The 17,429-nt window shown below is 52.9% G+C and overlaps 1 protein-coding gene across 7 annotated transcripts in view; it reads right to left on the bottom strand.

Moving 5' to 3' along the window:
• Positions 1-8,361: 8,361 nt before the first annotated feature.
• The window catches only part of C13H19orf12 (chromosome 13 C19orf12 homolog), a 10,328-nt gene continuing 1,260 nt past the window's right edge, over positions 8,362-17,429 (bottom strand). Inside the window, exons 1-4 of one of the 7 annotated variants that reach the window (XM_046683083.1) lie at positions 17,269-17,283; positions 15,333-15,569; positions 13,041-13,210; positions 8,362-9,408 (exon numbers count right to left, since the gene is read on the bottom strand). In XM_046683083.1, the coding sequence (XP_046539039.1) occupies positions 9,143-9,408; positions 13,041-13,200 (426 nt within the window). In that variant the 5' untranslated portion in view covers positions 13,201-13,210; positions 15,333-15,569; positions 17,269-17,283 and the 3' untranslated portion in view covers positions 8,362-9,142. The other 6 variants (XM_046683082.1, XM_046683085.1, XM_046683081.1 and 3 more) reach the window with 6 other exon arrangements.

Here is a 17,429-nt window from a genome sequence, read left to right as displayed (position 1 = left end):
TATTAGGAGAATATTCAGGGCCAAGGAAGCAATAAGTGCTTCCTTGTGGGAAGTGGGGTGGGGATGTCTCAGGCACAGTCGAGGAGCAAGGGGGTCCAGCATGGCTGGAGCAGCATGAGCAAGTGGGGAGAGAGTAGAGATGAAGAGATGGAGATGCAGCGGCCCTGGAGGGGATGTGCAGGAGGGCCCGGAGGGGAGGCGCGGGAGGGCCCGGAGGGGAGGCGCGGGAGGGCCCCGGAGGCCTGTAAGGCCTTTAGCAAGAGAAGCGGTCAGGGAAGGCTTTCAGCAGGGAAGTGGCGGGATCCGACTCCCCTTCTAGTAGGATCACTGACTGCCATGAGCTTGACTGAAGTGGCAGGGGGGCAACTGGGAAACCACTGAGGAGGCAGGAGGTGGCAATGTCTTGGACCAGGGTCCAGGCTGAGAAGAGGTCAAATTATGGATGTATTTCAAGGTAGGACCGGCAGAATCTGCTCCAGTATTGAATATGGGCTGTGAGAGAAGAATGCCGTCACAGCAGGAAGGTCCTGGTTTCTGAGGTGGCGGAGGCGGAGGGAGAAACAGCTGTGGAGGTGATGAGGCATGGGGAGTACAGGGGTCAGGATCTCAGTGTGGGAATGCCAAGCTGGAGAGCCCGAGTGGGCGGTTGGACACAGGGACAAGAGTGCAGGAGGAAAGTCTGAGCTACAGCACCTGGGACTCCTCAGGGAGTGGGCAAGCCGTGCGTGGGTGAGAGCCCCAAGGGAGTGGGCGTGGACAGGAAAGAGAAGGGGGCTGGAAACGAGCCTCGGAGCCCAGAGTCTGCAGGTCAGGACTGAAGGCAGCAGCAGCAGGGATGGAGGAGCAGCCAGCCAGGCAGGAGGGAGACCAGAAGAGCGGGGTGGGGAGGCCCGGTGGAGAGGGAGCCATCGGCGGTGCCAAAGGCCGCCCACAGGTCACGTAAGATGAGGGCCAAGGAGTAACCCCTAGGTTAGTAACATAGAGGTCAGTGGTCCTCTTGATAAGAGATGGTCTCGCGGGGCAGTTGGAGCAGATGCCTGCTGGACAGGATCGAGAGAAGTGGAAGAGACACACTGGCAATAGTGAGCGTGGGAAACTCACTGGAGGAGCTCCACTGGAAAGGGAAAAAGAGAAATGCGCAGCGGCTGGAGGGGGAAGCAGGGCCAAACAGAGCTGTTTTTTAAACCGCTTTGTCGAGATACAATTCACGTCCCATGAAATCCAGCTCTGCCCTTGAAAGTACACAATTTAGTTGTTTTCAGGATATTCATAAGATCATGCCACCATCCCCACACCTAATTTCCAAACATTTCCATCGCCCCAGTTGCTCCCCATTCCCCGCTCCCCTCTGCCCCTGGCAACCCCTGACCTACTTTCTGTCTCCGAATTTGCCTATTCTGGACATTTCCTAGAAATGGATTTGCACAATATGTGGTCTTTTATGACTGGCTCCTTTCACTTAGCATATTTTCAAAGTTCATGCATGTTGTAGCATGTATCTGTATATAATTCCTTTTTATTGCTGAATAATATTCCTTTGTATGTTACATACAATGTATACACCACATTTCATTTATCCATTCATCAGCTGGTGGTGAACATTTGGGTTGTTAACAGTTTTGGGCTATTATGAAAAATGCTGCTAATGAACATTTGTCTACAAGTTTCTGTGTGGGCATGTTTTCAATTCTCTTGGGTTATATACCCGGGAGTGGAATTGCTAGGTCATATGGTAACTATGTTTACTATTTTTTTCTTGTCCCCAAAGTCCCCCCAGTACATAGTTGTATATTCTAGCTGTAGGTTCTTCTAGTTCTTCTGTGTGGGATGCTGCCTCAGCATGGCTTGATGAGCAGTGCTCTGCCCAGGATCCAAACCAGTGAGACTCCGGGCCGCCCAGGCAGAGCGCATGAACTTAACCACATGGCCACGGGGCCAGCCCCCATGTCTACTATTTTGAGGAACTGCCAAACTGTTTTCCAAAGCGGCTGCACCATTTTACATTCCCACCAGCAACATATGAAGGTTCCAATTTCTTCCCAACCTCATCAACACTTGTTATTGTCTTTTTTATTTTAGCCATCTTAGTAGGGAAGAAGTGGTACCTCATTGTGGTTTTGATGACTAATGATGTCGAGCATCTTCTCCTGTCCTTATTGGCCACTTGAATATCTTCTTTGGAGAAATGTCTACTTGAATACTTTGCCCATTTTTCAATTGGGTTGTCTTGTTATTGTTGACTTGTGAGAGTTCTTTATATATTCTAGATACTAGTCCTTTATCAGATACATGATGTGCAATTATTTTCTCCCATTCTGTAATTTTTTTCACTTTCTTGATTGTATCTTCAAAGCACAGAAATGTTTAATCTTGATGAAGTCCCACTCATCTATTTTTTTCATCACTTATGTTTTTGTGCTATAACTAACAAACCATTGCCTAATCCAACATCATAAAGAGTTACTCCTATATTTTCATCTGAGAGTTTTATAGTTTTAGCTCCTACATTTAGGTCTGTGATCCATTGTGAGTTATTTTTTTTCTGTGGTATAAGATAGGGGGTCGTCCAATTTCATTTTTTTGCATGTGGTTTTACCATTGTCCCGGTACCATTTGTCAAAAAGACAATTATTCCCCACTGAATTGTCCTGGTACCCTTGTTGATATTTTTGTTGTTTTTAATATGGGAGAATTATGGCACACGTGCGTGCTGATGGAACCAAGCCTGCACATGGGGGACAACGCTGATGAAGCGGAAGGGGAGGACTGCAGCAGGGTCCTCAGGTGGGAGAGGCACTGCCCGGTGGGGGGCTGGCATAAGCGCAGAGCCAGGTCAGTTCATAGCAACAGGAGGAAAGACAGGCACAGATGTAGGCAGTGAACGTTCCCTCCCAGTTACTTCCCTTTTCTCACTGAAACAGGAACCAAGGTCACCACCGGAGACAAGATGAGGAGAAAGGCTGGGAGGTGAGGAGAGAGGAGGTGAGTGGGAGCGGAAGCGGGCTGGGAAGATGCAGGACACTTGCCAGCAGCACTGCAGGTCCTTGTGCTGAGTGATGATGTCAGTGAGACTGCTCAGTGTGGCAGGTGCTATCCCTTAGCCACATCCAGCGAGGCAGGTCGGGGGGAGGGGATGGAGACGCAGCGGGCCAACCTCCGAGGGCCCACCTGTGCCTGGGCCTAGGACAAGCCTGCTTCTCAATGGGTGCACTAAGCAGCCCTCTCCCTGAGGAGGTTCAGGGTCATCCAGGGAGGAGCTCTTCAGCCACACACCAGGTCAACTGGACATCTCAAGGCGAGGAGAAAATGCCATTGTCCCCAAATCGGGTTAAAGAGCAGGGATCAGGGAGGTCAGCAGTAAGCCCTCAACCCTCCCAATTCCCCCGTCTCAGCTGGCTCGGCTGCCATAACGAAGTACCCCAGACTGGGCAGCTTAAACCATGGACATGTACTGCTCACAGTTCCGGAGGCTGGGGTCCGAGATCAGCGTGCCAGCATGGCTGGGTTCTGAGGAGAGCTCTTGGCTGGCAGACGGCCGTCTTCTTGCTGTGTCCTCCCCCAGCAGAGAGCAAGCAAGCGAGCTCTCTGACGTCTCTTCTCAGAAGGGCACTAATCCCATCGTGAGGGTCCCCCATGGCCTCATCTAACCCTAATTACCCCCCAAAGGCCCCATCTCCAAATACCAGCACACCGGGGGCTCGGGCTCCCGCCTATGAATTTGGGGAGGACATGATTCAATCCATCACACCATCTAGCCTGCTTTTCACCTCCAACAAGGACCTCAAACAAGCCCACAAGCTGGACCCCAGCAGAGAGAAGAGACAGGAGGCTCCCGGCCCTGACAGGGACGTGTCTGTATTACTGGCAACCCGTACGGCTGGACACGTGGCTGCTCAGAGCTGAGATGTGCTGTCAGTGTAAAATGGATGCTGGCTTCAAAGACTTAATGTAAAAACATGGAAAATATCTCAATAAGCTTTCATATCGATTACGTGTTGAAATGATAATATGTTGGCTATATGGGGTTAAATAAAGTATATTATTAAATTAATTTCATCTGTTTCTTATTTTTAAAAATATGGTTACTAGAGGGCCCGGTCCAGTAGTGTAGGGGTTAAAGTTCCACATGCTCCACTTTGGTGGCCAGGGTTGGTGGGTTCGGATCCCAGGTGCAGACCTACTCCACTCACCAGCCACGCTGTGGAAGTGTCCCACATACAAAAACGTAGAGGAGGACTGGCACAGATGTTAGCTCAGGGCTAATCTTCCTCAAGTAAACAAAGAGGAAGAGTGGCAACAGATGTTAGCTCAGGGCCAATCTTCCTCAGCCAAAAAAAGAAAAAAAATATGTGGTTACTAGAAAATTTAAAATTATGTATGTAGCTGATGCTGTATTTCTATTGGACAGACCCTAGAGAGAAGACCCAGAGAGACAGCTCCCAGCATGGCTGGGACTCCTGCCTCGGTCAGTGGGCACAGGCACACTGGATAAAGTTCTCACGGGCACATGTGCTGCCACCTGGGGCTGTGCTTCAGAGCTTCGTGTTGCATGGGACCACACCCCCTGAGGACACTGCCTCCCATCAAGGCGGCCTTGAGCAGTCCCTGGGAGACAGCCCCAGGAAGCTGGGGACCAGGCTGGCTCTTACTTGGTTTAGAGACAGGGAAATAATTCCCACTTTCAATACTAGCATCCCCTCAAGCACAAGATGTGCACACTTTGGGGTTCCTGTCCGCCCATCCTGCTTCCTTGGAGCCACACCCTCAGCACACAGGAAGCCAGGAGCGTCACCAGCACCAGTCACAATGCGTCTGGTTCTTTACGCCCCCAAGCACGTAAGTACGAAATTGCTGTAAGGTAAATAATGTGTACGGAGCAATTCTCCTGAATTCCATATACCCATCCCCATTTGCTGCTTATTAAAACTGGCTATTAGTATTCCATTATATTGTCCACATCATAGTTTAACTATTTCCCTGTTGTGCAACATTGGAATTATTTCCCTTTTTTCCTGCTATCGTAAAGAGCAGTGCTATGACTATCTTTATCTTTTTTCCATTTGAATTATTTTATTGTAATATTTTCCCTGAAGTAAAATTTGTTGGCTGGAAAGTATATACAATTTTATGGTTCTTGTGAATTTTTTTCTTCAAATCACTCTCCCACAAGACTGTATCAGTGTGTTTTCTCCAGTGGGGGGTGTGTGTGTGCACATTGCTTTCCCACGGTCCTGCCAGCTCTGGGTTTGATCATTTGCATTTGTTTTTACTAATTAAGTGGGGTATAACAGACATCTCCTAGACAATATCCTTGCATTTGCTTAATTGCAAATGAGAATGAGTAAAGTCCTTCTCTTAAAATCCACAAAAGTTAAATAAATAGCCACTACCTCAATCGTTTCGAAAAACAGTTTTCAACCTCTTCATTTGCTAGTATTTGGGGTACCCGTAGTTGCCCAAGGCTGCAAGTCAGCCGGTCAGGCCCAGCTTCGCCTCCCGACCCACTGTTCTCATAATGGTCTAAGAAGTCTCCTCCAGCTTATAAAGCCATTTATCTCCTCCCAGCAAACTGAAAACACATCACACAGCCCCCTGTCCCTGTGTGGTTTAGATGAATCCTGGCATTTCTTAATTGCCATATGTTGATCAGGATTGAGAAACATTCTGGTTTAGATGCAAAAAGGTTGCAGGAGGCACGGCTGATGTTCTGTTCCTGGCTTATTAAAACCTCAGGAAGGCCTCATCCCCTCCAAAGGGGAACCCACCAAACAGCATCTTTGTGAAGCTACATTCTGGCCTGGCTGGTGACCCCAAGAGTGCGCCCTGGGCCCAGCCCGGTGGGAAGAGGAGAAAGGATGCGCCCACTTGCCCACTAGATGGCAGCTCTCAATAACTAATGGGGAGAAGACCAGTTCCTTCCAGACCCTTAGCCCTGGTCCTCCAGCCTCCCGCATCACAACACACCCCCGTCGTGTTTACTTCCAAGGCAGACCTCAAAAAACAGAAAAATTAAAAAGTTCATTCTAGCTAAAAATACACCATCTGCCTGTGAAAAATCTCGCTCGGCGCTGTCTCATCAACACCCAAAGCAGGTTAATAACTGGCCCAGAGCAGATGGTTTCTTTTTACAATTACTGGGTCCCCCCTAAGGCTTCTTCCTCAGCTGCCTCCTTCCCCCACTGGCAGCCACCATGCCACCACTGCCCAGCTAGCCACAGACGGGGCCAGCCCGCAGCCTGCCCTCTGCTCCGGCCAGTGCCCCCCACCCTCCATGGGGCCTCGGCCACAGGCGCCTGGGGGCTCTCAGCACCCCATGGGCAGGCGGCTACCAGGACGTCACCCCAGCCTTGTCAACTCCACTCGGAGTCCAAAGAAAAACGAGTCAAACCCAGATGTCTATAATCATCCATCAAATTAGTAAAGGTATAAGATACTACCATTCTATTTCTTGGTGAGGACGCAATGAGATATGCACCCCAAAACCCTGTTTTTGGAAGAGCAAATTACTGATACTGCCTCCCTGGAAAGAGTTTTGACCAAATACAACAGCCCTAAAAAATACTGTATACTTTTTAATCCAGACATTTCACTTTGAGGAATCTATCCTAAAGACTATCTATCATAATCCAAAATGTGAACAGAATATTAACACAAAAATGTTCTCAGTGTTATAAGAGTAAAAACCTACAAAGGACACCCCCTGGGGATGTGGCTCAGTGTGCTGGAGTATCACACAGTCACTACACCTCTACGGGGAATTGTCAATTCCATCACAAATGTTATTTCACGCGACTTGGTGCCAGTGTTCAAAGAGGTCTAAATGCTAAGAATGCAAATACGTTAGAAACACATATACGTAGCATTAAAAGGTTTGCATGAAATATACCAAATTTGTGAGCAGTGGTTTTCTGGGTGGTGAAATTTGTAGTGGTTCTTAATTCATTATACTTTTCTGAATTTGTCTAAGTTTTCAGCAATAAACATTGACAAATAAAAGGAAATGAATGGGTTTCAAAGACAACTTAAAAACAGAGTAAAGGAATGCACAAGAAATTGGCACAGTGTCTGTCCCCGTCTGGGGAGGGGGCCGGGCAGGGGTCAGCACACCAGGAAGCCCTCCTCTCCATTCGTACCTTCTCGCGTCTTCTAAGTTTTGTACCAGCTGGTATTACCCATTCAAAAATAAATAAAAAGATTTTTTTTTAAAGAAGATACAGAAATATAAACACTAAAGCCACAGGAGCTGAGGTGAAAGCAAGGGAAGTCTTTTAACTCCTGGGGAAGGCAGGACTCGAGGCCTGGACTGCCCTCTTGGCCCCAAGGCCCACTGCAAGTCACCCCAGCACCGGCTAGGCACGGGTGACTTCACTCAGCAGGGCCTGCTCCACCCAACCCCAAACCGTCAGGAGTCGGGCCATCTGCTCCCTGGGGTGTTTCTCCCAGGGGTAAAGGCAGGCAGGCCGGGGGAGGAGCTTCAGTGGACATTGGTGGGGGACCTCTGAGCTGGGACCACCCGTGTCCCCTGGGCCTGGCAGAGTAGAACCCAACACAAGAGTAATGGAGGGGTGGGGCTTCCCCCAACCCCCCGTCACCTCCTGTGGGTCAGGAGAATCCCCGTCCTGCCCCCATCAACTCAAGCAGCACATGAATGATCAGAGTGGCTTCATCAGTTCCAGGAGTGTGGCCATGGTAAGGCACCTGGTTTGTGCTAGACGAGGCCAGCTAAAGAGCAATTTTTCTGAGAGAGAAAGCCTCAATCCATCCTTAATCACCATGGGTTCCAATTCACCTGAAGTTTTCCTTTTGTTTTTCTCTCCTCCCCAACAAAGCCCCAGTGCATGGCTAAAAATCATTCTAAGTCCTTCTAGTTCTTCTACGTGAGCTGCTGCCACAGCATGGCCACTGACAGACGGGTGGTGTGGTTCCATGATGGGGAAGCGAACCCAGGCCACCAAAGCCGTGAGAGCACTGAACTTCAACTGCTAGGCCATGAGGGCTGGCTCCTGGAGTTCTTTACACACACGGGTATGAGGGACACTACCGTCCTCAGCAGAGTGCCTCCCCCGCACCCCCAGCGAGGCCTGCACTGCTCCCGCCCATGGAGAGAGCCCAAGTCCCCACCCTGCCCCAGGGCCTGGGGACCTGCGGGACGGCCTGCGGCTTCCCCAGGAGACTCGGGCAGTGTGAGCTGTGCCCACGCTGGCAGCACACGGAGGCCAGAGCAGCCTGGAAACCAGGCCTCCAGCACTGGAATCGGGAGCTCTTTCCTCCTTTAAAGCCACAAATTCAGTACCTTCCTTCGTGTTCCATGTGTATGACTCTGAATGTTAGAGATGCCTTATACCAAATACACAGGAAAAGGACTGCTCAGAAAAAGTTTATTGTAATTTAATAACACAGTCAAGTCGTGGTTCTGAAAGCACAGTGAATACAGTATTAGGGGAAATTTCAGGTGGACACATTTCTCAGGGAGAGCGGCAATCCTACCACTTCAGAAAGAGCAGTACTATTAGGAAAGGACTTAGTTTACAAAGCAGCACTCAAGAAGTACCGTGACTTTTCAAAAGGGGAAAGCAGCCCCCGGGAGCTGGGAGCCAGGCCGCAGCTAGGCACGGAAGGGCTGGGGGCAACAGCCGCTTGCAGATTCACTCAACAGGCCGCCTGCCCCTCCAGGAGGCCACGCAGAAGTCCGCAGGGGATGGGCGCCGGTGATCCCAGCACGGGCGGCTCCGAGGCCACGAGATGGGAACCAGCCCCGCACCGGTGCTCGGTGCTCAGTGCTCGGGCCAGGCGTCATCTTCACAAGGCAGGACAGCTGAACTGGACGGCCTTGCTCCGCTCTCCCGCGTAAGCCAGAGCGCATTCAGAGCCTACCGAGGACTGCTGGGCGCACCTCCGCTTCTCGCCAGCTGCCCAGGCGCAGGGCTGCGAGTGCGCATTAATGCACACGACCACAGAACACGTCTTCATAAATAATTTCCAGAACATGATATGGCACAGCAGCAGCCTGCTCAAAATCACAGCAGGAGATTTTGCTCCAGTTTAAGGTGACACCCCAGTGCTGGGGCTTCCCAAGCTCCCGGGTCCCCTCCTAGGAGTGAGGAGAGTCATCTAACGAGCCCCTCACGTCCCGGGCAGTGGCCTAGTCGTCGTAGCGAACCTCGGCCCGGAGCTCCTTGGTGACATAGTTCACCAGCACGGCCAGCAGGCGCTCCTGCAGGGCCTCGCTGCCCAGGACCAGCGCGGTCAGCTGCACGGCATCCGTCCACTCCAGGTGCCTGACGACGGCCGCGGCTTCATTAAAGAGCTTCTGCTGCTCGGCCGGCGGCAGCTCCATTATGATCTGTGGGATGGGCCTAAACTGCCCGCTCGTCATCCAGGCCCCTAACAGGCCCCCGACGGCGCCCCCTGGAAGACAAGGAAGCTTCAATTAGTGGCCTGACTCATGGACGCCGGCCGCAGGTTCTCTCGGAGAGCACGGCAGCTGGCAGGACGAGGGGTCACACTCAGGAGCCGGTGGACCGGGGCTCGGCTCCTTCTGCTCTACCAGGCAGCTGGAGGGCAAAGGTCTCTGTGGCCCTCCGTCCACTGGGCTCAGACAGCCGGCACCCAAGCGCGCCTTCCCGGAGCTGCACCCTCGAGGCGCGACACGGAGCATCAGCCCTGAGCTAAGCTGACTGAACCCTCCTCAGGGGCTGCGGGCGTCCCTGCTTCCCGTGAAAGCCTCTCTCACCTGAAAGGAGAGGGCCAAGAGGCCTGCGTGGCCTCAGGGAGGGCCATCTCAGCGGAGAGGCTGCTTCCTCCATCAAACAGCTAGTATGCTCCTTGCCCCTGAACTTGGGACGTTTCCAGTGAAACCAGGTGGTTACAGGACCCTGGGGACAGACCAGGAGAGCAGTGCTCTTGAAGCAGTGTTTTTCATACAACCTCTCCAAAGTTGTATGATGACGAATAACAAATTTAATGTACTCAACTATTGCTCTTTCTGCTGCTCCAAAAGGGCACAAAAATTTCCAGAGGTAAATTTCCTATCAAAGTTGAGGCACACTATTTTGGGACTTGAAGACGTCCTATCAACGGAAAGTTCTGTCTAACCAGGTCTGCTGCAGAACGGCACCCCAGGGCAGGGGTCAAACTCAAGTGCCTTCAGGAGCCAGGCAGGCAACTGAAAGGAGCAAAGTGGGCAGAGTGGGCCTGGGGTGACCTGGAGAGCTGGGGCCCTGTCTACAGGGGCAGTGGCTACAACATGCCAGCCAATTGCTGCCGCACAGAATACCAGATTTGTATCTTGACCAAGCCCCATGAGGGGCTGGTCTCGTGGTGTAGTGGTGAAGTTCGTGCACTCCGCTTCAGCAGCCCGGGGTTCGCCAATTCCGATCCCAGGCACACACCTACACACTGCTCATCACACCATGCAGGGGATGTGTCCCAGACACAAAACAGAGGAAGACTGGCACAGATGTTAGATCAGGGCCAGTCTTCCTCAAGCAAAAAGGGGAGGACTGGCAACAGAAGTTAGCTCAGGGCTAATCTTCCTCACACACACACACACAAAAATCCCATGATTTTAAAGTGTTGGTGATCAGATATTTAAAAGATGCAGCCCGGCTGGACTTAGTGAGTCTCTCTGAAAGAATGGAGCACGGAAAGGGGAAACCAGCTTTACAGTGGAGAAAGCTAGCGCGCACGACCTTACCCGGCGATCAAGGTGAACACCACCAGGGAGGTCCTGTCATGTGTCCTGATGTCACGTGTCCCTGAAACAGTGCCATGAGAAGGGCACTTCACCTCCGCAGTGTTCTTTCCAAAGATCATAACCCCAGTCTAATCCTGAGAGAGTCATCAGGTACCCCCAAATCGAGAGGTGCTCTACAGAACACCCACCCAGTGCTCCTAACGCGATCAAGGCCAGGGAAAAGGAGCAAAGTCTGAGAATGTCACAGACCGGGAGACTAAGGGGACAGGATGGTTACATGCAACGTGGCGTCTTGAGCTAAAGCCTGCACAGAAAAAGAGCATTAATGCAGAAACTGGTAAAACCCAAATACGGTCTGGAGAATAGTCAACAGTAACATATGTATCAGTGCTACTTTCTTAGTTCCCACAAATGTACCGGGCTGATATGAGATGTTAACATTAAGGGAGCCGAAACTGGGTGAGGGATATATGGGAATTCTCCGCACTATTTCTGCAACTTCTCTGTCAATCTAGTACTATTCCAAAACAAAAAGTTTATCTAAAAGAATGCAGCCCAGGGCAGAGAGAACCCATCTGCAGGCTAGACTCGGCCAACAGGCAGTGAAACCTGCCTCTCCCACGAAGCCCAGCGTGGAGGCGCCCGGAAGCACACCTCCTCTGCCACCGAGGTCAGGCCAGCCTCATGTCCTGGGGCCGAGCTCTGCCCCTGGACAGCCTCCCCTCCGCTCTGAAGGAGCATTCCAGGGAGGGAGGACCAGGAAGTTACAAGGGTCACCGAACTTTGCCCGTGACACCAGTGACACGCTTAGAGCCGACAAGAGTGGCACTCATCTACCTAAACCTTTCTGAGAACCTTTCTGAGAACGCCAATATTTGATTCAGAGCAGCACTTAACCAAAGAGACACGAGGAGCATCGACCACCAAGTTACTAACTCTTCAAGGAGAAAATTTCTTTGTTTTCTGAGTAAAATGATGCTCCCGCCATGACCAGGGGTGGCAGGTATCGAACCCCCCAGGTTCTCTACGTGGACATCCTGTTCTCTACCAGCGTCTACTCAGTCTGAGTAAAACACGTGCTCCCAAAACGGCACCTGGGCACAGCTCTACGACAAACGACCCCTGCACACCCTCCCCTGAGCACACTGGATGGGGCGGGACAAAGATACAGGACGCCACTGAGGAAGAAGGCAAAGGCCGTGTCTCCTCCCTCACTGGCTACTTCCGGGATGGCAAGAGGCTGAAGTCAGGACTCACTAACTCACAGAGTTCGGGGAGGGAGATGTATATGGAAGGCCTGGGGCCACCCAGACACTGATTTTTCTCCCCAGTGTGGCCTCAGCTTAACGAAATGTCCCTTGATGTCAATCCTGCTACTGGGAAGAAGAGAGCAGGAAGCCTTGCCAGCAAGCAGGGGAACAGGAGCCAACCTCAGCAGAAAAGCCGCCGTCTCCCCGGCCTGTATTCCTGGGAAGCCTGTAAGTCACCCAGAAAGCACTTCCACCAGACCACGAGCTCTCCGAGGCCTCGTCCCCAGCACAGGCTGCCTGGCACAGAGGAGGCCTTCGGCAGGGAGCTGCAGAGCCCAGGGCGGCAATCCACGCCATTAGCCGATCCCCTGGGTGGCAGGTCCATCTGAGGCCCCTTGAGGGAGGCCTTATCTTGCCCCTCCCCAAGTCAGGCCCGAACGGTGGCCAACTGACACCACCCCAGCCCATGGTTTGGGCCACATAGGAAGGAATTCTTCCTGCTCCTAATCCAAAGGAAGCAACTTCATCCCAGCTCCACAGAATGATGGGAAAATCAGCCAAACTTCATTCATTGCCAGAAACTGGTTCCCAAACGGAAGCAGGTGGTAAAACAAGGGGACAGGGAGGACCCCTCTAGGACTTCGTTTGTCACTTTTTCTGCATGGGACTGCTTTCTTTCGGAAGGAGGCAGCTCACTCTGAACGAGCTTCTGTGCAATGGCCAGACGGCATCTGCTCCCAGCAGGAGCTCCACACACCCCGGCTCCTCCCTGGTTCCCTTGTGCAGTGACGGAATGGTGACGGGGGAAGGGAGACCATCCCCGGGACCCCAGACACCTGCTATCTTCAGACTCTAGGACACATCCCCAGGGGAAAGGTGTCCTCGAGGTCTGCACGACACAGACGCCATTTCTCAGAGCACCCGACGCTTGTGAGACACAGAAGCTTGAATTTTAAACAGGACAAATTATGCTCACAAAGCCCACTTCACAGATTCAGTCTGAACCCAACAGACTCCTCACACAGGACAGACATTCACGAGGTCTCTGTGGGTCTGAGGCCTTTTCACGACACCCATGAGGCACTTGCACTTACCAACGGCTAGTCCCGGTGGGCCACCAACTAAACCACCAACGAAGGCCACAGCTCCTGTGACCAGGGCGCCCCTCCCTGAGTGTTTGAAGGCTGCCTTCATCTTCCTCTCCTCAGAAATGGAGCAGAGCAGCTGCATGACGTCTTCCACCAGGATAGGCATCTCGGCAGGCCTCGGAGGAAGCATTCCAAAGGCAGAGAGTTAATGAGTGAAAGAGCACTTCCACCCAAATGTTACTCTCCCTAGAATTTTGAGGAAGGGTCCTCATTTTTGCAGACAGAGTGGCTCCGCCATGTGCATGATGGACAGCACCCAGGCATGTGACAAGTTCTCCTCACAGAGAAAGCAGGCAGCATTTAGCTAATAAGCAAACAGAATCAGCAGAGTGGATGAAAGGGCTTCTTTGCCCTCTGATTAACTTCTGATTAATGGCGGATTAAGGAGCAATCCAGCCACACGCTCCCCCAGGTCATCACAAGTGAGGCAAGCCTACCCTCTCTTGCGTCCGCAGCCTCCCACCAGCTCAGGCAATCCCTGAGGCACAGAGCCTGGCAGATGAGGAGAGCCCCACCCTCGTGTCCTCTTTTGTGTGAGAGGGCATCAGCTCATGCCACGCCAAAGGAGGGGAAAGGACAGGACTCTGCAATCATAATGGCCTTGCGCCTGCACTTGCCCGCCGTGTGACCGTGAGCAGAGGCAGATTCCTCGCCTGTAAGGTGGAGATAAACCACCTATAGGCTGGATTCCTGTAAGGTCTAAGCAGAGATGCAAGGCGCCTGGTGCAAGTGTGGGACACTGCAGACCCGCAGACAAGATGGCTCTAAACGAACATGACTAAGTTCGTTACTAAGGCACACCTCTGGCTTCCATGAGCAGCTACTCCTAAAGTCAGTCCAGCTCGACACATGGGACACTAAAGGCAGGGACACGATGAGGCAGTCAGATGAAACAACCAGAGAATAAAGGATATCAAAGAACCCCAGGGGGTTGCATATGTATGGATAGACAGACAGATGGACGGATGGACCTTTGGAACAATGACCTTTAGAACAATTCTCTGAGGTCAGGAAACTGTTGGCCACCCTGGTGGAAAAATGGCAAGCAGGGGCAGGGGCAAGGGCAAGGGCTGGGTGGGCTTGGCCCGGGGTCGCTGGGAATGGAGAGCCCCAACGCTGTCGGGCCACTGGGCAGGGCTGGGAGGGAAAAATCACAGCATCAATGAGCTGGGCTTCCCCTCCCAGCTCCCGCCCGGCCCAAGCTCGACAGGCACTTTCCTTTCTCACCAACACTGCCATTTACATTCGAGGCTGAAACATTCCAACAGTCGCTAAAGGGCCTTACTGAGGGAGTTCTGGGCAGACCCTGTTACTCAGTATCTTCTGGTTATATGAGCTTTTTTTGACCCGAGGATAATCCAGAACCAGTCTCTAATGGAACACCATCCTCCCAATCCTGGGAGAGAATTTTGAGCCCTTATAGCCAATCTGTACATCTACCACATTGCCACAGTCAGGTTTCCAGAACTTCTCTGCAGTCCCAGGAGAGGTAAGCATCCTTTGCTCTGACCCCTGTAAAAGCCCCTTTCCCCCTTTGATATTCTTGAGATCAGTGACTCCCCACAAGTGCATAGGGTCACTGAAGATCTTGTCAAATATAGCCACTATGGGTGGGCTGAGATTGTGCTTTTCCAACAGGCCCCCAGGTGGTCTTCTGACCTCACTTGGGACAGCAAGACTCTAAGAGATCATGACCCAGGATGGCTCAGGTCTGTCACTCAGTCCTCGGGTTCAGACATTGCAAACAGGTGCCTCCCAGATGTGTCTGTTTACCCAGAGGGGTGTGAGAGGCAGTGGGGGGGCAGGCCCTGCAGGGTTACCCAGGGGACTGGAGGAGAACTCAGGTCTGCCTGTCCTGCTCTGGCTCCAGGCGTCCTCCTGGCTTCCAGGCCCTTCTGCTCACTAGTAGCACCCACTTGCAAATAGAGTGAATGCCTCCTCGTCCTCCTTGGAAGAGAGCCCCTTCCACTCTTGCAGAGGTCAAGACTTGTCCACACACAAACATCAGGATAATAAAATAGCATTATAACAGCGAAGGGACTGATCACAGCAGAAGCCGCTCAGCAACGGGAGGATGGAGGGTGTAATCTGGTTTACCCAGCAGCCATGGTCCTGCGAAGCTACTCAGACAAACAAAACGAGTTTTATTTCAAATACATATTAAGATAACCAAAGGAATTAATTTCACGGTAAAACCTTTCAAGAAGCTAAAAATCCTCCTGTAAAATATCTAATCACCTTCTAGCTTAGCTCTGGTTTATATCCAGCTTTTTATCTGTCAATTATGCTAGAAAAAGGGAGCTGAAGCTCAGGTCTGGAGGCGGCAGTGAGCTCCCATTCCCAGGGGCGCGAGGGCTCCCAGCCCTGCCACACTTGGTCCGAAAGGCTGGCTTCCAGGCCTGTGCAATGTGCCCAGACGCCACTCCTGAAACAGGCTTTCTGCAGAATTACCAATCTGCACTCTCGGAACAGTGTCTGCACAGCAAGAAAACGCATGTAAAAGAGGCAGGAAACAGATATATGCGCACTTTACCCTCTATTGTCTATCGAACGAAAAACAGCTTCCGACCTGCTCTCAATGACTTTAACTCAAAACCCACAGGGGCTAATGAGGCATCATTGTGCAAATGCTAATTCCAACCTCCACTTAGCCCAGTCAGACCAGCACAAGGCACAAGCCCAGGGCTCTGCAGAACTGGAAGGCCAGCGGGTGTCACTGTGTGTGGGAGGACAGGCGGAGGAAGTGGCCCAACTCCGGCTGGGTTCAACAGTTCCACGCCACGGGTGGAGGTGGCATTGTGGCTGCCTCGATCCAAGGGAGAGCCGGTTTAATTTCCTTGCGAGAATCATTTTAGAAAGCAGAGCATCAACAGACTCTCATTGTGGAGGAAAGGCTTGCAGCCCCATCTCCTGAGCGCTTGCTGAAAAGCTCAGCCTCCTGACTCCTCCAGGCTTGCTAGACTGAGGGAGCCAGTCCTGCCTCTCCCCCTCCCACTCCAAGCTTGCTTTTGTCTGGAAGCAAACGGGCAGCAGGTGAGGAGGCAGGAGGAGCACTCCAAACGGGACAGACCTCAGAGGGGTGGGAGTGCCCCCTCCATATCACCCCTATTTCAGAATCGGATTTGTCCATAAAACAAGCTCTGGTCACAGCGCGCCCATCTGCCAGCCACAGGGAAGGTACAGTCTACTTCTGATTACAGCAGGGTTCTGGGGAAGAGGGAGATGAGCCCGCCCCTGAGACTGCCATCCGGCTTTCTGAGACGGACCACCTTGTAGGAGAGGAGGCAGGAGGAAGGCTTTAGAGCTAACACAGACCTCCACGCGCCTTGTTCTTTAAAAAAATTAGAGGAGCGGAGCCTCTTAAGAGAGAGCGATGATCTCGCTCGCCCGGGATCCTCAGTACCTTCCACTTCTCCGGTGGAATTTGCAAAACGCCACTGCGCACCTGGCCCTTGTAAACCTCGCCTTCCCACCTCCCGATGCCCCAGGGCAAAGGCTGCAGGTGGATCCCAGCAGCAAACACTGTCAATTAGCCCACAGACTTTTTAAAAAAGGAACTGGTTGCCAGTATTTAAAAATCCAGAGATGCCACATACAGCTCAGATTCCATCTCTCCTGAAAAAATCAGAAGAGCCAGCACCGCCGAGCCGGCCTTCCCGCAGCAGCTGAGGCCGGAGCTGAGCGGGAGCGCCCCTCACAGGCCCGGGGTAGGGCACCTTGCCTGCCCTTCGGGACCACAGCAGGTCACGTGGCCGCCTATCAAAGATCCCCGTTTCTTTTTCAAAAGACTAACGCAGCTACCGATCCCGAGCCGAAACTAATCTCCCCTCTTAGCCATTAACATCCCTTCCTGATCCCCTCTAACGCCCAGATCCTCTTCCCTGGCGCCCTCGCATCTGTAACACCCACCGCGCGCGCGCACACGCTCACACACAGGCCCCCGTGACTGCGCAGGCGCACGGCGGGGAGCGAGGGCCCTGGAGTCGGGCTGCGGGTCTAACCCACCTCCGCCGCTCAGCTTACTCCTGGAGCGACCTCGACCTCTCCGTGCCTCAGTTTCTCCACACGGAAAATGAGTGCCGGGCAGGGCCACCCCGCATCGGGAGGGCCAGGCCCCCCGCCCCGCCCCGGGCGCCCTGCCCTGGCCTCGCGGGGCGGGCCCGGAGCCCTTTACCTGGTGGGAGGCGGGCCCGCCGCGCGCCGAGGTCGGAGGCCGCCCGCCCGCCGGTCCCCGCCCCGCCCCCGCGGCGCAGGCCCCGCCCCCCCCGCCTTCCGGTGGCGCGGGGGCTTCCGGGTCGGCCTCGGCGGGTCCCCGTGGCGCGCCGCCCCGCATGC

Source organism: Equus quagga, chromosome 13 (assembly GCF_021613505.1).
Source record: "Equus quagga isolate Etosha38 chromosome 13, UCLA_HA_Equagga_1.0, whole genome shotgun sequence".
Taxonomy (NCBI): domain Eukaryota; kingdom Metazoa; phylum Chordata; class Mammalia; order Perissodactyla; family Equidae; genus Equus; species Equus quagga.
Note: the sequence above shows the minus strand (reverse complement) of the source record. Positions and strands in the feature narration are given on the sequence as shown.